At 34.4% G+C, this 16694-nt stretch overlaps 1 protein-coding gene across 1 annotated transcript in view; it reads right to left on the bottom strand.

Annotated features, from left to right (window-relative positions):
* LOC149969123 (microphthalmia-associated transcription factor-like) overlaps positions 1-15367 on the bottom strand; it is a 99552-nt gene extending 84185 nt beyond the window's left edge. The window contains exons 1-3 of the mRNA XM_090155429.1: positions 15169-15367; positions 14258-14485; positions 12118-12345 (exon numbers count right to left, since the gene is read on the bottom strand). Coding sequence (XP_090011555.1) covers positions 12118-12345; positions 14258-14434 — 405 coding nt within the window. The 5' untranslated portion in view covers positions 14435-14485; positions 15169-15367. The remainder of the gene's footprint in view (positions 1-12117; positions 12346-14257; positions 14486-15168) is intronic.
* Positions 15368-16694: the final 1327 nt, after the last annotated feature.

The following is a 16694-nucleotide window of genomic DNA, read 5'->3' as shown; positions in this document are numbered from 1 at the left end:
ATTTAAATAGTAATTGCAAGCAATGCAAGTTAGGTCTGGTATGGTTGCCGAACCCACATTTTTAAGTCGAGAATAGATATGTAAAGTTTTGGTCGTTGAGCCAAGCAACACTTTTGGTCACGATGTTTGGAAGTACAACATATCCAAATTTTAGAAACAAATTGGCCGAAAGTCATTTTCCATAGGCAGCATGCTTCCTTGTATAAACATTTTGACTTTGTACCAGACCTAACTCACAGCTAAATAATCGAAATACGCTCGTATACGTAATTGTTTTGCAGAAAAAGGCCAATCAAAGAATATAAAGCTCCAGGAATGGAAGGTGTAGCTCCGTCTAGTGGAACTTTTGCGCCTCTCGTTTTTAAAGAGAGACCGGGTTGCGTTAACCGTTTCCGGTTACTCTGATTTGCTTTGCCGGAAGTTTCTAGCTCAGCCAAAACACGCGGCCAATAATATCAATCCTTCCATTCCTGAGGCTTTATATTCTTTCGCCCAATACTGTTTTTTTAGAAACCATTTGAATAATATTCGGGCTGTAAGGTTTATCGGTAACGACTACGGGTTGGAAAAAACCCTTTTCACGACGAAATTATTTGCCATTAAAACTGATTTTTAAAACATTCCGATTGGTTTGGGAAAACGGTTCCGTCTCTACATTCCGATTGGTTTGGCAAAACGGTTCCGTCTCTACATTCCGATTGGTTTGGCAAAACGGTTCCGTCTCTACATTCCGATTGGTTTGGCAAAACGGTTCCGTCTCTACATTCCGATTGGTTTGGCAAAACGGTTCCGTCTCTACATTCCGATTGGTTTGGCAAAACGGTTCCGTCTCTACATTCCGATTGGTTTGGCAAAACGGTTCCGTCTCTACATTCCGATTGGTTTGGGAAAACGGTTCCGTCTCTACATACCGATTGGTTTGGGAAAACGGTTCCGTCTCTACATTCCGATTGGTTCCATATGTATATTGTGGATAATTTAATTTTTACGAGGCGTTCCATCGTCAGCATGAGTCGTAAATTTCAGAATGCAAAGACACGGCGGTTTGCCGTTGTGAAATTGTACTTATGGTATTTCTATTTTATCAAGGAGATTATTTGGCATTAATCAGCCCTTAGGAATGAATGTTTTCGGAGCCAATAATAATAATCAGCTAATCTAATACCTAAGGCACCACCATAGAAAATCTAGTGAGCTCGAGACTCTCACATCGGCGAGGAAATTTAGATTGCGAGCTCGAGCCCGAGACCCGGCCAATAATTGGCGAGACCAAAGTGAGCCCGAGACCGTCAGCTCATATACGAATTCAGCGAGCCGAGCTCGAGCCCAGCTCTTGGTGTTGACCTATGTTTGTTAGTGTACCCTGGTTTACCTCGTTCAAATACAAATACATAACCTTCTTCCTCCAAATTAAGAGACCTAAATTTACTTAATGCTTTACAACGTAAAATAACATCTGCCGCTAACATTATAAGGTTAGTTTCGAAAAAAAAACATAAGGTGAAATTTTTGTAACTTTAGATTAGTTTAAAATAAATAAAAGAGCTTACCAAATACAGGTGATAAAGGCGGTAGCAGCGTTTGAACTTCGAAAAATCGCGAAATGGTCGACCTTTTCCAAAAATAAACTAGGGTGAAGTGGGTGCAAAGGTCGCGTGACTCGCGTCATTCAATTTAACAGCCAATAGAAACGATTATTGAGTATTTCGTCCCTTGAACAAATAGAATTTATAAATATATTTTGAGACGCGAAATAATCTAAGACCGGTCACAAACTCGTGCTTATTCACTCGCAGGGCCCCCACTCAAATCTTCAATTTTTTAATAGGAAAAATAGGATTATATTTCTAAGAATATAGGACTTTATAGGACTATTTTTACAAAAAAAATTATAGGATTTTATAGGACTATATATGCTATTTCATTTACTAACTTTATGCATTTAAAAAACAAATCTATATTTAGATAAATAAATCTTTGATTTTCACTTAAAAAATAGAAACTATTTAACCATTTTATCACAAAAATATAGTATTAGCTAACCACGTTAACAATAACAAAAGTATAGACTAGAATGACTTGGTATAGGAATTTATCCTATAGCTAAATCTAGCAATTTCACTGCGTGGTTGGATTAGAAATGGGCAAAATATCAAAATTATAGGATTTTATAGGACATTTGGGGGATTTTGCTAAAAATATAGGATGTTAAAGGACATTTTTGAAAATATAGGATTTTATAGGAATTATAGGACCTCTGGGGGCCCTGCAATCGGGGTATTTCACAAATTTTCTCAAAATTGAGACGAGCCCGTGCAGCTATGAATGCAGTCTGTTTCGCGAATAGCTCTCAGTATTTATGTGAAGAATAGGAAGTGTCACACTTACGTTACCTTATTATACACTTAGGGTTTCGAGTAAAGCGATTTCAATATTAATGATGTACCGATATACCGACCTATTTATCGGCTTAAGCGAAGCCCATATTGGCTGATATCGGTATGAGAAAAAATATTCATGAAAAACGTTTAAAAATAAGAAAATTCTCGATAACCGCGTGTGTGTCAGATATTCTTGGAACTCTCTTATTCTAAAAAAACTACTAGAATATTTTGAGACGATATCAGTTGTACAGGACCAATGAGATTTGATTTGAATATTTAGGGGATGGAATACATACAAAATAAATAGCTTTCTTGATCAATCATTGGACGGTAAGATTTTGGTAGAAGTTGCCAATTTTGTTTGTATAAATTTGCCCCAATTTGATGGCGAATCAAATTTGGTTAGGAACTTAGGCGTGTATTATAGACTATAGTTACGCCTGTTGGTTGGAATTGGAACGCGTAAATGGGACCCACGTATTTATGAAGATTTTGGCAATTTTTTATATAAGTTTCGTTAAATTGTTCATTAAATATTGCTCCTTGGCCGTGTTGTCTGATTTAAATCGGATATTATTCAATTGATGCTATTGCATGTGATAGAGACCTCCAGTGGCCGAATTTGGAATCACCGACTCACCGAGTGAGAGGTACAGTCGTGGTAAAAAAATCTTTTCCCATAGCGTTACGCGATTATCGAGGCGTCTTAAAATGGTTCTTAACCTAATTAAATATAGTTAATAAATAATAAATATTAGCGAAACGGCTTCAGAAAGGCTCGAAACATAATCTATTAGCGTTTTGAGATACACTGGAACTTTATTTTCTAAGTAAAAAAGGGGGGAAATATGATATAATTTTTTAAGCCTCGGCGAGTCGGCGAATATATTTTCGCGTCCTGCATCAGCTGTGATTAAAAGCATTGGTAAAAGTAAACAAAATATATTGTATGTTTTCTCTCGAAATGGACAACTCTCAAGCTTTGGCTAGTTTATCTGAAGATAATTCCAATGTTTCAGAGTAAGTTTATTAAATATTATTCATATTTTACTGGTCAAATATTTACTAATATTTATTATATCTTTTCAGTTGTGTCTTCTCAATTGAGAGCTTCAGTTTCCAATGAAATTATCAACATGTCTTCATTTGTACCTGTAAATTATTTACTAATATTTATCCATCTCTTGTATAGTGCCGCTTGTAAGAACCTTGACTTTTACCAATACTTTTAATCACAGCTGTAAGCTACCAGCTGATGCAGGACGCGAAAAATACTTTCGCCGACTCGCCGAGGCTTAAAAAACTATGTCATATTTTCCCCCTTTTTTACTTAGAAAATAAAGTTCCAGTGTATCTCAAAAAAAGATTATGTTTCGAGTCTTTCTGAAGCCGTTTCGCTAATATTTATTATTTATTAACTATATTTAATTAGGTTAAGAACCATTTTAAGACGCCTCGATAATCGCGTAACGCTATGGGAAAAGATTTTTTTTACCACGACTGTACCTCTCACTCGGTGAGTCGGTGATTACAAATTCCGCCACTGGAGGTCTGTATCACATGCAATAGCATCAATTAAGTTATGAAAATGTACGAACGAGGCCTCTCTAACAATGTCAATTCTGACGAAACTTAAATTTAATTAAAATTAAAAACTTAAGTTTAAAAATCAACCAAATTTATTGCACAATATTAAAACATTTTAAAATACTACTCAGGGTTGGCTGATTTAAATCAGCTTGATTTGAATCAATTTTTATATAGTATTTTTGAAAAATAAATAACCTCGCCAATTGCTATAATTTAGGTTTAAATATAATCTTTCTTGTACTTCCCCCCTAATGTTGCATTGGATTCTACCTGTAGCTGGAGATTCTGCCGAATTTTATTGGTAAAGTACGAAAATAGGTTTTAAAAAAATAAAAACTTCTAAATGATTATTAGCTTAAATTTAATAAATTCATTATACACATATATAAATTAAAACATTTGTTTTAGGTAAAATTATGGTACTAAATTATATTAATTTAATTAAAATCATAAAAATCAATAAAAATCCAATTTAAATAAAAAAAATCGATTTATTTGATTTTTTTTTTAAATCAGTAAAATTGCCAACCCTGATCCTACTATAGTTTTGGCTTATTTAGGCCATCATCACTGGTTTATTTCTTAACTGTTGCACTCTTACCCTAAATTTGTTCCAATGTATGAAAATATAATTCATAAGAATTTTGGGATAAATTGAGCAAAATTAAGAGGTAGCTCAATAACCTTGAAAATGCCCTATATCTTAGCACTAGAATAAACTGAGATTTTTTAATTTGTATCCATATTTTTCGAGTTAGCTACGGATTACGCTTACTCTATCTAAAATTCAACCACTCTGTGTTGTTTAATATGACTTAAATTATCTGGTTTCTAACTGCTTGACGCTCTATTACCGAAAGTGGCAAGTATAGTGCTCGGAATTGTTTATTCATTATCCACAAATTTTCCGATTTATTTAAAAAACGTTGGTAAAAAGAATATCATTTTAACTTATTTAATTATGTTTTTTACGCAACCAAGCATTTATTTGAATAAAAGTGGCATTTATTTAAATAATTGTTTGTTTTATTTAAATAATAGGCTTATTCACTTTAAACATTTTACAATTTTTATTCAACTATTGGTTATTTAAATAAATATTATTTAAATATCGCCGAGCTTATTTTATTCATGGATAAAAATTAATCGAAATCCGAGCACTAGGCAAGTACAAAGCAGTTTGGAAATTCCCTTTATTTAGCAATCGAACAAAGGTTAATTTTTAATATTTCGCGAGTTAGTTACGGGTTATGGATACTTTATCTAAAACTGTAATATAATATAATATATAAAAGTGTAATATATAACCAATTTATCTCGTTTCAAACTACTTGGTTTACGCGTGCCAAGGGAACCAATAGGCTTGCCATTTTCAGTAATAGTACACAAAGCAGTGGGAATTTAGATAATCTAACCACCTATTCAACAACAGAGTGGTTGATTTTGAGATAAAGTAGCCGTAATCCGTAACCAACTCGAAAAATATGGATAAAAATGATAAATCACCGGTTTTTCTAATGGTAAGATGTAGAGAATGTTCAAGCACATTGAGCTACATCTAAACTTTGTTCAATTTACCCTAGTGTTCTAAGTCGGAAAATGACCGAGGTCTTTTTTCCGGAAAATTTTAATTCCATGATTAGTCTAATATATTGTTTGCAAATTTAAATAAAGCGGCATTTTCACCTAAATTTTTCGAATCTAAAAGTAAAACTAAACCTCTAGACTAGGTTAAACTGATTAACAGTGTAACACTATTAATGTTTTTTAGTATGTTTACTGATATTAGACATTATATATCGATAAAAAGTTTAAAACATTAAAAACCCTTGAAAAGTAATTTATGTTTAATTTTTTTATTTTTCCGCAATTCGAAAAATTTTCCGAAAAATTAAAACACAAATTTACCCCAAATTTATTTGGGATTATGTTTTCACACATTGGAACAAATTTAGAGGGTAAACTGCAACGTTTAAGAAATACACGAAATAATGACCACCCTGATGATCATCAGGGGAAAAACACAAAAATTTATTATTGTTCCCCTGATGGCATAAATAAGCCGAAACTATAGTTCGATTTTAAAATGTTTTAATTTTGTGCAACTAATTCCGTTGATTTTTGAACTTTAATTTGTTTTTATGCATAAGTAATAATAACCAGCTCGGCTAATACCCAAGGCACCACCTTAGGCCTAAGCCATCAAGCGACTTTTGAAGCCATTAATTCAGGTGGCCGGGTTACAATGCGTAGGAGGGTGGTGGCAAGCCCTGCATGCCACGAGATCGAGCCAACAGCTCCCTACACTATTACCGTTAACCTCGACAAGTTTTTATGGAAGGGGAAACCGAAGAACTCGAGGGAAAACCCCTTAGCCTTAGATAACTCATTTACTATAATAAAAATTAATTTAAAATTATGTGTACGTTACCGCTGAACTCACATTATTAATCAATTCGTCCATTGAAAAAAAACTTTGGAACTATCCCGGTGCTGCCCAAATGCCACGTTGTTAGAGAAAAGTCAATGTCAGTGGTCAAAAGTGGAAAAAAATTGCAAAAAGGGTCATTAATAAATTTCGGTATTAAAATAATGTAAATAAGCCAAAAGAATTCAAGACAATATATTTGACTAAAATATCCCAAATCTAAAATGGTTTTAGTGACAATTTTTTTGGGATTTAAAAAAACAACGTTTGCTAATATTTGTCACATTAGCTAGTATGGGTATTATTTGTCTTGCCGGTATTTAGCACTATTTGACACCTGTTGTTACCACTTATAAACACTGAAATTCACTCGTTCTTAAACCTTTCTTCAATCATAAGGATGTGTACAAAAAATATTCTATTTCAATATTTAAGTCAAGTGATCCAAATCAAATTATTTTCAATTATTTTTAAATCACCGTTTTAAATATATTTAGGAAAGTTAACAAAATAGCTTTCTTTGTGATGCTTTTCCGTATTACACCAAAACGAACCCGTAAAGTATCGCCACCTGTCGTTGCGGCAGAGCTAATAATTTTAATTTTATCACTCAACGAGAAGCTACGCTGCTTGCTCCTTTGGGAATATATAAATAATATATTTAGTTTTCATACGTAAAGCGCCATCTTTGAGACGGAATTGATTTTAGGTTTAATGCGCCATATTTCGGTCGGAATTGATTTTAGCTTTAAAGATCCATCTTTCGGACAAAATTGATTTTAGCTTTAAAGATCCATCTTTCGGACAGAATTGATTTTAGCTTTAAAGATCCATCTTTCGGACAGAATTGATTTTAGCTTTAAAGATCCATCTTTCGGACAGAATTGATTTTAGCTTTAAAGATCCATCTTTCGGACAGAATTGATTTTAGCTTTAAAGATCCATCTTTTGGACAGAATTGATTTTAGCTTTAAAGATCCATCTTTCGGACAGAATTGATTTTAGGTTTCGAGCGCCATCTTTGGAACGGAATACGAAACATTATCTTGATTTTAGCTTTAAAGATCCATCTTTCGGACAGAATTGATTTTAGCTTTAAAGATCCATCTTTTGGACAGAATTGATTTTAGCTTTAAAGATCCATCTTTCGGACAGAATTGATTTTAGGTTTCGAGCGCCATCTTTGGAACGGAATACGAAACATTATCTTGATTTTAGGTTTCGAGCGCCTTCTTTGGAACGGAATACAAAACATTATCTTGATTTTAGGTTTTGAGCGCTATCTTTGGAACGGAATACGAAACATTATCTTGATTTTAGGTTTTGAGCGCTATCTTTGGAACGGAATACGAAACATTATCTTGATTTTAGGTTTCGAGCGCTATCTTTGGAACGGAACACGAAACATTATCTTGATTTTAGGTTTAAAGCGCCATCTTTGGAACGGAATACGAAACATTATCTTGTTTTTAGTTATACAGCTTTATCTCTCGAACGGAATACAACATAGATGGCGAAATTTTAGTCTTACAAATTAAATAAAGGTAGAACTGCATGGAAATGAAAAATTTAGTACATCGATTTTTGACGAAAAACAGTAAATTAATCACTCGTAAGCTCGCCACAAGGAAAATGTACACTTGGAATGTATAAAGTAGACGAGAAAACGGCGTGTTTTACAACGACGGCAGCCAGCCAATGATTTTGAAAATACGCGCAACGTCTCGCATTTGACGTAAATTTAAGCCCCGCCCGTTTCTCCAGACGAATTGGCAGCACAGTGCCAATGGATCTTTAGACATTCCCAGTGTACAGATATACAAGTTCCTGGTATGACGCTTCTCTTCATCTAGTTTAAATTTTTCAGATTTGAAATTCGGAAGACACGGTTTTAGCTACCATTTATTGAAAATTGTATTATCCCTCCTATAAATTAACGCTGCTTCAGTGTTACGATCCCTAAGTCACTAGATGTAGCTATTATGAACAGATAGAAAACTCAAAGCACGCGTGAGAAACCCGATCGTGACTTAATAAAAAAATGTAACTTTTGTTCCTATTTCTTTTTATGGAAACGCCTATTTAATTAAAGGTCTATTAAATTTAGTTACATTATTTAAACAATTTTAGTTTACAAATTCGATGCACGCGGATTATCAATAAATTTTGTTAGGTTATTTCGTTATATATTTTCAAATTAAAAAACAAGTCAAAAACACTGTTTACACGCTCAACGAAAAATACCTCTTTTACTTAAAATATGACAAATTACATGAAAGGCATTTTACATAAATATTATAATTTTGTTGTGTTTAATCAGAAGGATATTACAAGTAAAACTTGTAGAGGTTAACGGTAACAGTTAGTGTAGGGAGCTGTTGGCTCGCGTGGTATGAAGGGCTTGCTACCACCCTCCTACGCATTGTCACCCGACCACCGGAATTAATGGCATTATAAGTCGCTCGATGACTTGGGCCTAAGGTGGTGCCAAGGGTATTAGTCTAGCTGATTATTATTATTAAATATTATTAGGGTTAAATATTTGTCAACACGTTGTGGGAAGATTTTGTGAGGTGCTGTGTTTGTTGCTCCTAGGTGCCAGCATGGCTACCAATCTCAACGCTTCGCGACTTCAATTGTCACTAAAGTAATTTCTACCATTTTAAACGTCTATGACGATTCATTTCAATTAATAATTTACGTTTTAATATAAATAATTCCAAGTTATACCTAAATTTACGGGGGCCATTGTCTTTACAGTGGCCATTGTCTACTTTCGCGCTATTTCAAGCTGAACTCTTTTAATTTTGTATGTTAACTTATAAAATTAATATTGAAGTGTAGAACAGCCTCTTGTTTAGTGACTAATATAATTTTTACAATTTTAAATTTATAGGTAATTAAGTTATTACGTTTTAATTCGGACCCCCAGAGCTAAACAAGTTGGGCAAGCGCCCAATCTACCCTTTAGTTAGGACCTTATATCCTGTTAACTATTAATATTAGAATTATCAAAATTATTTTAAGCATTAGAGGAAGGTTCAGCCTAATAAGAAAAATATAATTCAATTATGTAATTGTTAACACAGAAACGTTCAGCTTGAACGAAAAAGAGGCTTTTATTGTATTCTTTCCCCTTAAACGATCATTTTGACAAGCTATTATTTCCGAAATATAACGATCACTTTACTTAGATGGAACCACGTGCTCCATGAAGAAACATGATTAATAGCATTTTCCATTTGATTGCTCGAGATTCGCTCCGAATCTGACTCTGACGTCATAGACCTCACCCCGATCGACTAGAGTAAAACCGCAAATGGAACATTCCATGAACATATTCCCGCGCTTTGTGGATTTTTCGTCTGCTAGTAATTTGAATTTTCACGTCTTGGTCTGTTATTTGGCCAATAAATCTAAAAGGAACACGCAAAAATTTGCTCCAATCTCGATCCGTTGATCTGTCGAAATCGGCAGATCGGTTTTGGGCGATCTCGGAGCACCCGAGAGCGGGAAATGGAACACGCGAAACTGGATCGGAGCAGATCCGAACATGCTAATGGAACATAAAATGTGGATCGGAGCGATCTAGAGCGCTCGAGTGCAGTCAAATGGAAAACGCTATTAGTTATTAAGCTACAACAATTACCGTAACTTGATCATTATTTTAGAAAATATAGCTATTCAAATTTTAATTTTAGTAAATTGTTGCCTTGGAACATTGGGTCAGAAATTTATTCACCGATGCTCCAAGCGTATCAAAAAGTCTACTACACCGGTGGTGTAGTCATAGTGCCCTACGCCAGCATCCACAAACCCCGACAGGTGACAAATCCAGCACGGGTAGTAGTATCCTACTACTGATGGCCGCACCTTTGACGCGAGCCACTCAACTCAGCACAAGGTGCAGCAATGGGTGGACCATTTCCCACATAAAAAAGAATTATCAATAAATATCTAAGTTTAACGACAATTAAATTAATGTTGGCGCTATTATTCTTGCGTGACATCACTATACCTTTGAGCAACGAAAAAACCTGCTCTTACATATTACATGGAAGAATATTGTAAGTAAAAATGCCCCCTGTTTAATATTTAAACATCTTAAATCAACAAAACAGTTATTAACTGGCTTGGCAAGATTCATAAAAGCGTTTGTCGCTGAGCAATGCGCTGAGGTTGAGAGAAATCCGCTTCCGAAATGCTATTGCCATCTATCGCCGTATTACGATACTACCAATTTCTGACTTCACATTTTTACAGATAGATGGTGTTTCTTGAAAATTGTGGGGAGTCTCTCGATAAGAGACCTTTTGCCGGATTTGTTTTTGAACACGAGGAATATCAAGGAATAGTTCTTTTTATAAAATAACCTTGGCCATCTTGTTGAAATGTTGCCTCCCCGCTTCAGCTGTGGATCCGTTTTCTCTCCCACTAAAGAGTTTATGAACTCTTTCTTAGGCATTGGCTGAACTATTCCAACAAGTTGGGCAAGCGTGAAGACATTTTATAAAATCAACAATTATTGGCCGCTAAAAATATTTAATACTATTGAATGCTATAAAATAGCATTTGTTTTCGATATTATTTGAAACTTAAATATTTCCAATATAATTAAGAATAATAATTTAAGTAGCTCTGATCAGAAGCAGACGATACTTCCCTACTTTAAATCTCGAGAAACGGCCGATGGAGGTCTCTGTCTAACTAAGAAAAATATCTTTCGTAGTGGGGCAAGATAGTTTCCTTGAGTAGGGTCTGACATCCTTTTACTCAGATTCTGTGGTGGCGAATAGTTTGAAACTTTGAGTCGGGGGTAAAAACTTTTTCCAAAATGACTGCCTGAGGTTATTTTAGCAGATAAATTCTGGCTAGCAGACGACAAAATCCGATTTACCCTCTTGACACCTACTTTTCAGAAAGAGTAAAAAGAGATGTGCAGGAGTTATTATCATCCCCGGAACAGGCGAATAAAACGTTTGAGGCGAAAAGAAACCACCTAAAAACCGACACAATCGCAAAAAAAAACTTGGTTTTTGGCGCGAGCTTTGAATTTTAAAGAGGTTGTTTTTACGTATTTAAATATCCACATTCCAGTTTTTTCAAAAGGCGGGGAAAATTAGAGCACGAGGGGTTAATTTATCACGTCAAAAATTATTACCCGTCTCGCCATAATATGGAAGGAATTGGGTTGAAAATAGATATTCGCTAATAAGCTTTGGACAGATTAAATTTTTTTGAAAAAAGGATTAAAAAAATAGACATTTGTTCGGAATAACTATTTCAAAAATGTTAGTTTAAATTTTAAATTTTTATTAAAAAAGCTACTACTTCAGATTGAACAAAATATTCATTTTAAATATCTTAAGCTTTAAAACTGAAATTCTTCTTAAGTCATGTTATACAGATTAAATTAACCAAGATTTTGGAAATTTTAAACGTGTTAATCCATAAAGTAGTGGCTCTTAATAAAAATTTATAACTAATTTGCCATGGTAATAAAAGAAAATATTTATGACCATATTTATCTTGTTATGATTAAAATCCATCATGTAAATAAACAAATATAAGAACAAATACGCAACACCATTTTTCTTTAAAATTAGGTGAACACTTCATATCATATTTAACCGTTTCAAACCCTTCTATCCCAAAAGAGACACGCTACAACCAACCACAATCACATTCACACAAAATAACTGAAATTAAACCAACCTCGGAAGGAGGGGACGTTGCAGAACTACTGTGAGCGGCTGATGACGGACTGCATATCGAAGATGCGCTGTTATTAACTGCAACCGCTGGTGCTAAGATTTCCTGGATTACTTTAGGTGGAGCTAAAATACGATACGACGCAGCTCTGGTATCCAAAAATTGTTGTAATTGTCTTTGTTGTTTTTGTTGAATGTGAAATCTTGTTGGGTTCTCCAATAAAGTTTGAACCTGAAGCACCGTAAAGAAAACTTTGTTACTTAGTCTTCATAGAAAATCTGATAAAATCTGTTAAAAGTAGGACTTAAACACAACTACACGCAGTATCACAGAGGAAGACAGTTTTCAAAACACAGTAATTAAAAAAGCTAAAACCAAAAATACAAGATAGAAAAACTAGTTCTTATAAGTATAAATACAGCCAATATCACTATGAAAAAAATTTCAAAGATACCGGTGTTTAAAAAAATCGTGATTGAATTGCCAATAATTGGGTTATTGAGAAATGACTTGGGGGAATTTCGGCGAAAGCTTATGAAGAACCTGCTGCCATCTGTTGATAATTTCCTACACAAATGTTATATTTTAAAGATGAAATATTTTTTGATGTTTAATTTAAAGCAGCTGTCGGCTCTATCAATGCCACCTGTATTATGAAAAAGCCCTTTTATTAGAGATGGCCAATTTGGCCATGAATCTATAGGATTCTTCGAAAAACGCGGCTTTTCTAGAGAGCTTGGTGCCATCTATTTATGTCAAAGTAAGCTAAAATTTAAAATAGCCGAATGATAATTTGATAACGTCGTCAGCGAGCCATTGTTCGAGTATTATAATTAGACAACTTATACTCTATTTAGTGGACTTTAACCTAAATTATATATCCCATGTAAAAATATTGTTTATATTTGCTCTAATTATGTTATTGATCAAGGATCCAATCAACGCGAGGGGTTTCTATAAGCAGAGGTGGGCAAATATTGTGATCAACTTCCAAAAATGAATGTTCAGAATTTTCTCACTTGGCCTTCTCTTACGTCACAAGGCCCAACTTGTTAAAATGTTTCTCTTACGTCACAAGGCCCAACTTGTTAAAATGTTTCTCTTACGTCACAAGGCCCAGCTTTATTAGTGTATTCTTCGCAAGACCAATTAGCACGCGCGCTACAAAATCCGAAATTCCTCGCGACTTCAGCGCACGCTCGTAGACTTGTCACAGTAAGAGACTGTGACGTAAGAGGAACATTAAAGCCAGGAAACCCCGTTACTTCATAAAAATAACTATTCGCTACCAGAAAGTGAAAAAAAAAAAAATTCAGTCGATTTGGTTCATTAAAAAAACGCATAGAATAAAATGTGAACAAACTATTGCCTCTCTCGTGAACAATACCTGACTGAGCTTGTGCAATTTATCTTTCTCGTTGAACAAGATCAACTGATCTTCGTATTTGAAGTGCTCGCTCGTTTCGAGATGATTTTCATAAAAGAGCGCTCACAATATTTGCCCACCTCATTTTTATTTCGACGCTAGCGACATCTATCTACTCGTCGAACCGACAATTGCTTTAAATACTCAATTCAAGATTTGTTACAGAGAATTCTTTATGACAATTAATTAATTAATTATAATTTCTTGCACATGATAAATAATAATGGTAAATGTTGCAAACTAAACTTTTATTGAAAAATCCTTTCTTTAAATAAACCATAATCCTTTATCAACATTAATAATTTTATGTAAAATAAAAGTTCTCCATTAATTACTAATAATTCCCTCATTAATGTTAATTGTAATACTATTATCAAAGAGCTTCTCTGTAGAATATTAAATTTATAATTCTACTTATTTAGGTTACACATCGTCACTAGCTATGTAATGACATTGTTGCAACATTTGTGTTATTCTTCAGATATTCCCAAAATAATAGACATTCAATAACAAAGACTGTATCTTCTTTCTTTGACAAAATGTGACATTAAATTAAATAAACTGGACAACTGGTGTTACTCTAATCAATTCTACAAAACCACTAAACATTTCTTAGCCAAGTTTTATAATAATGAAAGACACCCAAATGATAATGCATTAATCATGGGAAACTTTAACTATATGCCCCTGAAACCATTTACAAAATTGACAACTTACACGTAAGATTTGTCTAGGAACCTCCAACTCCTGAACAGGTACCACTCGAATGGGTACCTGAATAGCAGAAGATTGGGGAGCCGAGGAAGCGAGGGTCATTTGCCTAGCCTCCTGACGCTGCAACTGCTGCGTCTGCTCCCTCATCATTTGAAGTTTCATGTTAGTACGACTGATCATCTTGATACTGTTTCCAGAATCCAGTGTTTGATACAAAATTGGAGGGAAAACCTAGTAAAATAGAAAAGATATTGTTCAGTCAATAACAGTTTGGAAACAAAAACCATGTCTTAATGGGTTTCAAGAAATTGTCACATCATTCATAATTAACTATTGATAACAGATCAGTGGGTCAATAACTTTATAATGGAGTTTGTTCAATAATTTCGTTTTTAAACATCCGCACAAGTTTAAACAACTACGTATTTTGATTAGAAATTAAGGAATCAGATAGACATACTCAAATGAGAGACTTTTGAGAGGAGTCAAAGGTTAAAATATTTTGGTTTCTGTACAAACTCCTCCATCTGACTGATAAGAATCGGATCAACCAACTTCTCTATTTATTTATCAAGTTGTATATTGCCTCCAAACTTATTAAGCTTTCGATGGATAATTAAAAACGACACTACGATGACAGCCACAAAGTCAATTAAATTAAGTTCCACAGGATCTTTTTAGCCGGTTGGCACGATTATCAGCGGTAAAGAATACATTCTTAAACTTCCTCGTTTTAGTTTCAAAAGTGAATCATCCAAATTCCAAATGCTTGTTGCTACGCGCCATACGATGGCTAAGGCTTAACTTTTAAAGAGATATTTAAGCCTTGGCTTGTCGTTCAAAATGGGAATTCGGAGAAATACAAAACACCAATTCTAAGAAAACCATCATTTAAGAAATTAAAGAATACTTGCCTTATTAAAATATGAAAAAATAACGGGAAACGAACATAATAGTCTTGATGTTTTTTCTCAGTTTACAACAGAAAAACGAAGTCACAATTTTCGGTTTCACGCCTCATAAAGCAGACTTCGTTTTACGTAATAATTAATAATCTTCCCATTCAATGACGCATAATCAGCGAGCCAGTACCTTACGTCGCGACGAACAACATTTTTTTACAGACAGAATGATATGATCATATGAAACAATAAAGACAAATCACAATTGCTGACGATGATGCAATAGCGACCGTAGTTAACGCCCTCTTTCGTCTTTATGATAAAGCGCCAAATACAAAGAAGCTCAGTTCAGTTCAGTTTATATTCAATATTATTTGTTTGGGGGAGGCTAGATATAAGCAAATCGTAAAATGAAATTTGAAACTGGCTATACTAGAGGCTTCCGTCATCGAGTCAGGGATCGATTTCCAAGATACTACAGCCATTTTAGGAAAACGTTTTTACTCTGACCATAGATATACGAAATAGAATAGATATACAATTCTACGAGGGACTGATACGGAAGCGACAACTAGCAGACAGCGCGTATTTTATGGATGCGCTACGTTATAGCGCCATCTATTCATAAAAAGCAAAATAAAAGGTGGGACAGGACTTAATTCAACTCCATGTTTTCTAAGTGTTTTGCTACCGATAAAAAATATGCGCTTCGATCTTGGCGTTAAAATTTTAATATATAAAATTTATTTGAATTATAAGTCGGAAAACGTCTACTCATTTATGGGAAATCATTTTAATTATGAACGTATTAAATTAAATCTGGCAAAGTTTTATGCATAATTCAAACTACTACTACCTGCTACAGAATGACCCCGCCTCTATACTTCCGTCGGGCAGACGTGGGCAAAATAGCGAGTGAATTTCAAACTTCCAGCCTCGCTCTAGAGAGTGAAAGTGAAAAACAAAAAAAACCTCACTCTTTCCCCGTTTTCACTGCCGCTTGTAAGAACCAAGAGTGCAAGGTTCGTAAAATACTGAGTGGGCTCTCGGCGAAAGAGTGAAGCTAGTCAAGGTCACCACTTTCACTCTTTTCGACAGCGGGAAATTCGAATTCCTTCTGGATGCGAACTACGGTATTGATCATATTTAGTTCTAGTTCCACTACTACACTTAATTTTACTGTATCAGCTACACTATTGCTTTCAATAGTTAATTAGTAATAACATAAGTAACATAATAACAATAAGTATGACACTTCCTATTGCTTTAATGCTAATTTTCTAACCGAACCTTTTTTCGGCACTGATACTCTCTTCAAGCTGTGACTTGGATTCGCGACTTACCGTTTTGGATGGCTACTTTTTGATAAAAATTTAAGCCTAATATCTGAGAGCACGTTCATTTTAGCCCAATATTCCGCCTATTTATCGGAAACCAGGGGTACGTCAAGTTATTAAGATTTCTTGCCAGAAATGCAAGATTTCTTGCGATCTTGCTAACTTGACGATTTTCAAAACCGGAAACAAGAACTTTTGATC

The sequence above is a fragment of the Leiobunum rupestre genome, chromosome 1 (assembly GCF_980474605.1).
Source record: "Leiobunum rupestre chromosome 1, qqLeiRupe1.1.hap1, whole genome shotgun sequence".
Classification (NCBI taxonomy): domain Eukaryota; kingdom Metazoa; phylum Arthropoda; class Arachnida; order Opiliones; family Sclerosomatidae; genus Leiobunum; species Leiobunum rupestre.
Note: the sequence above shows the minus strand (reverse complement) of the source record. Positions and strands in the feature narration are given on the sequence as shown.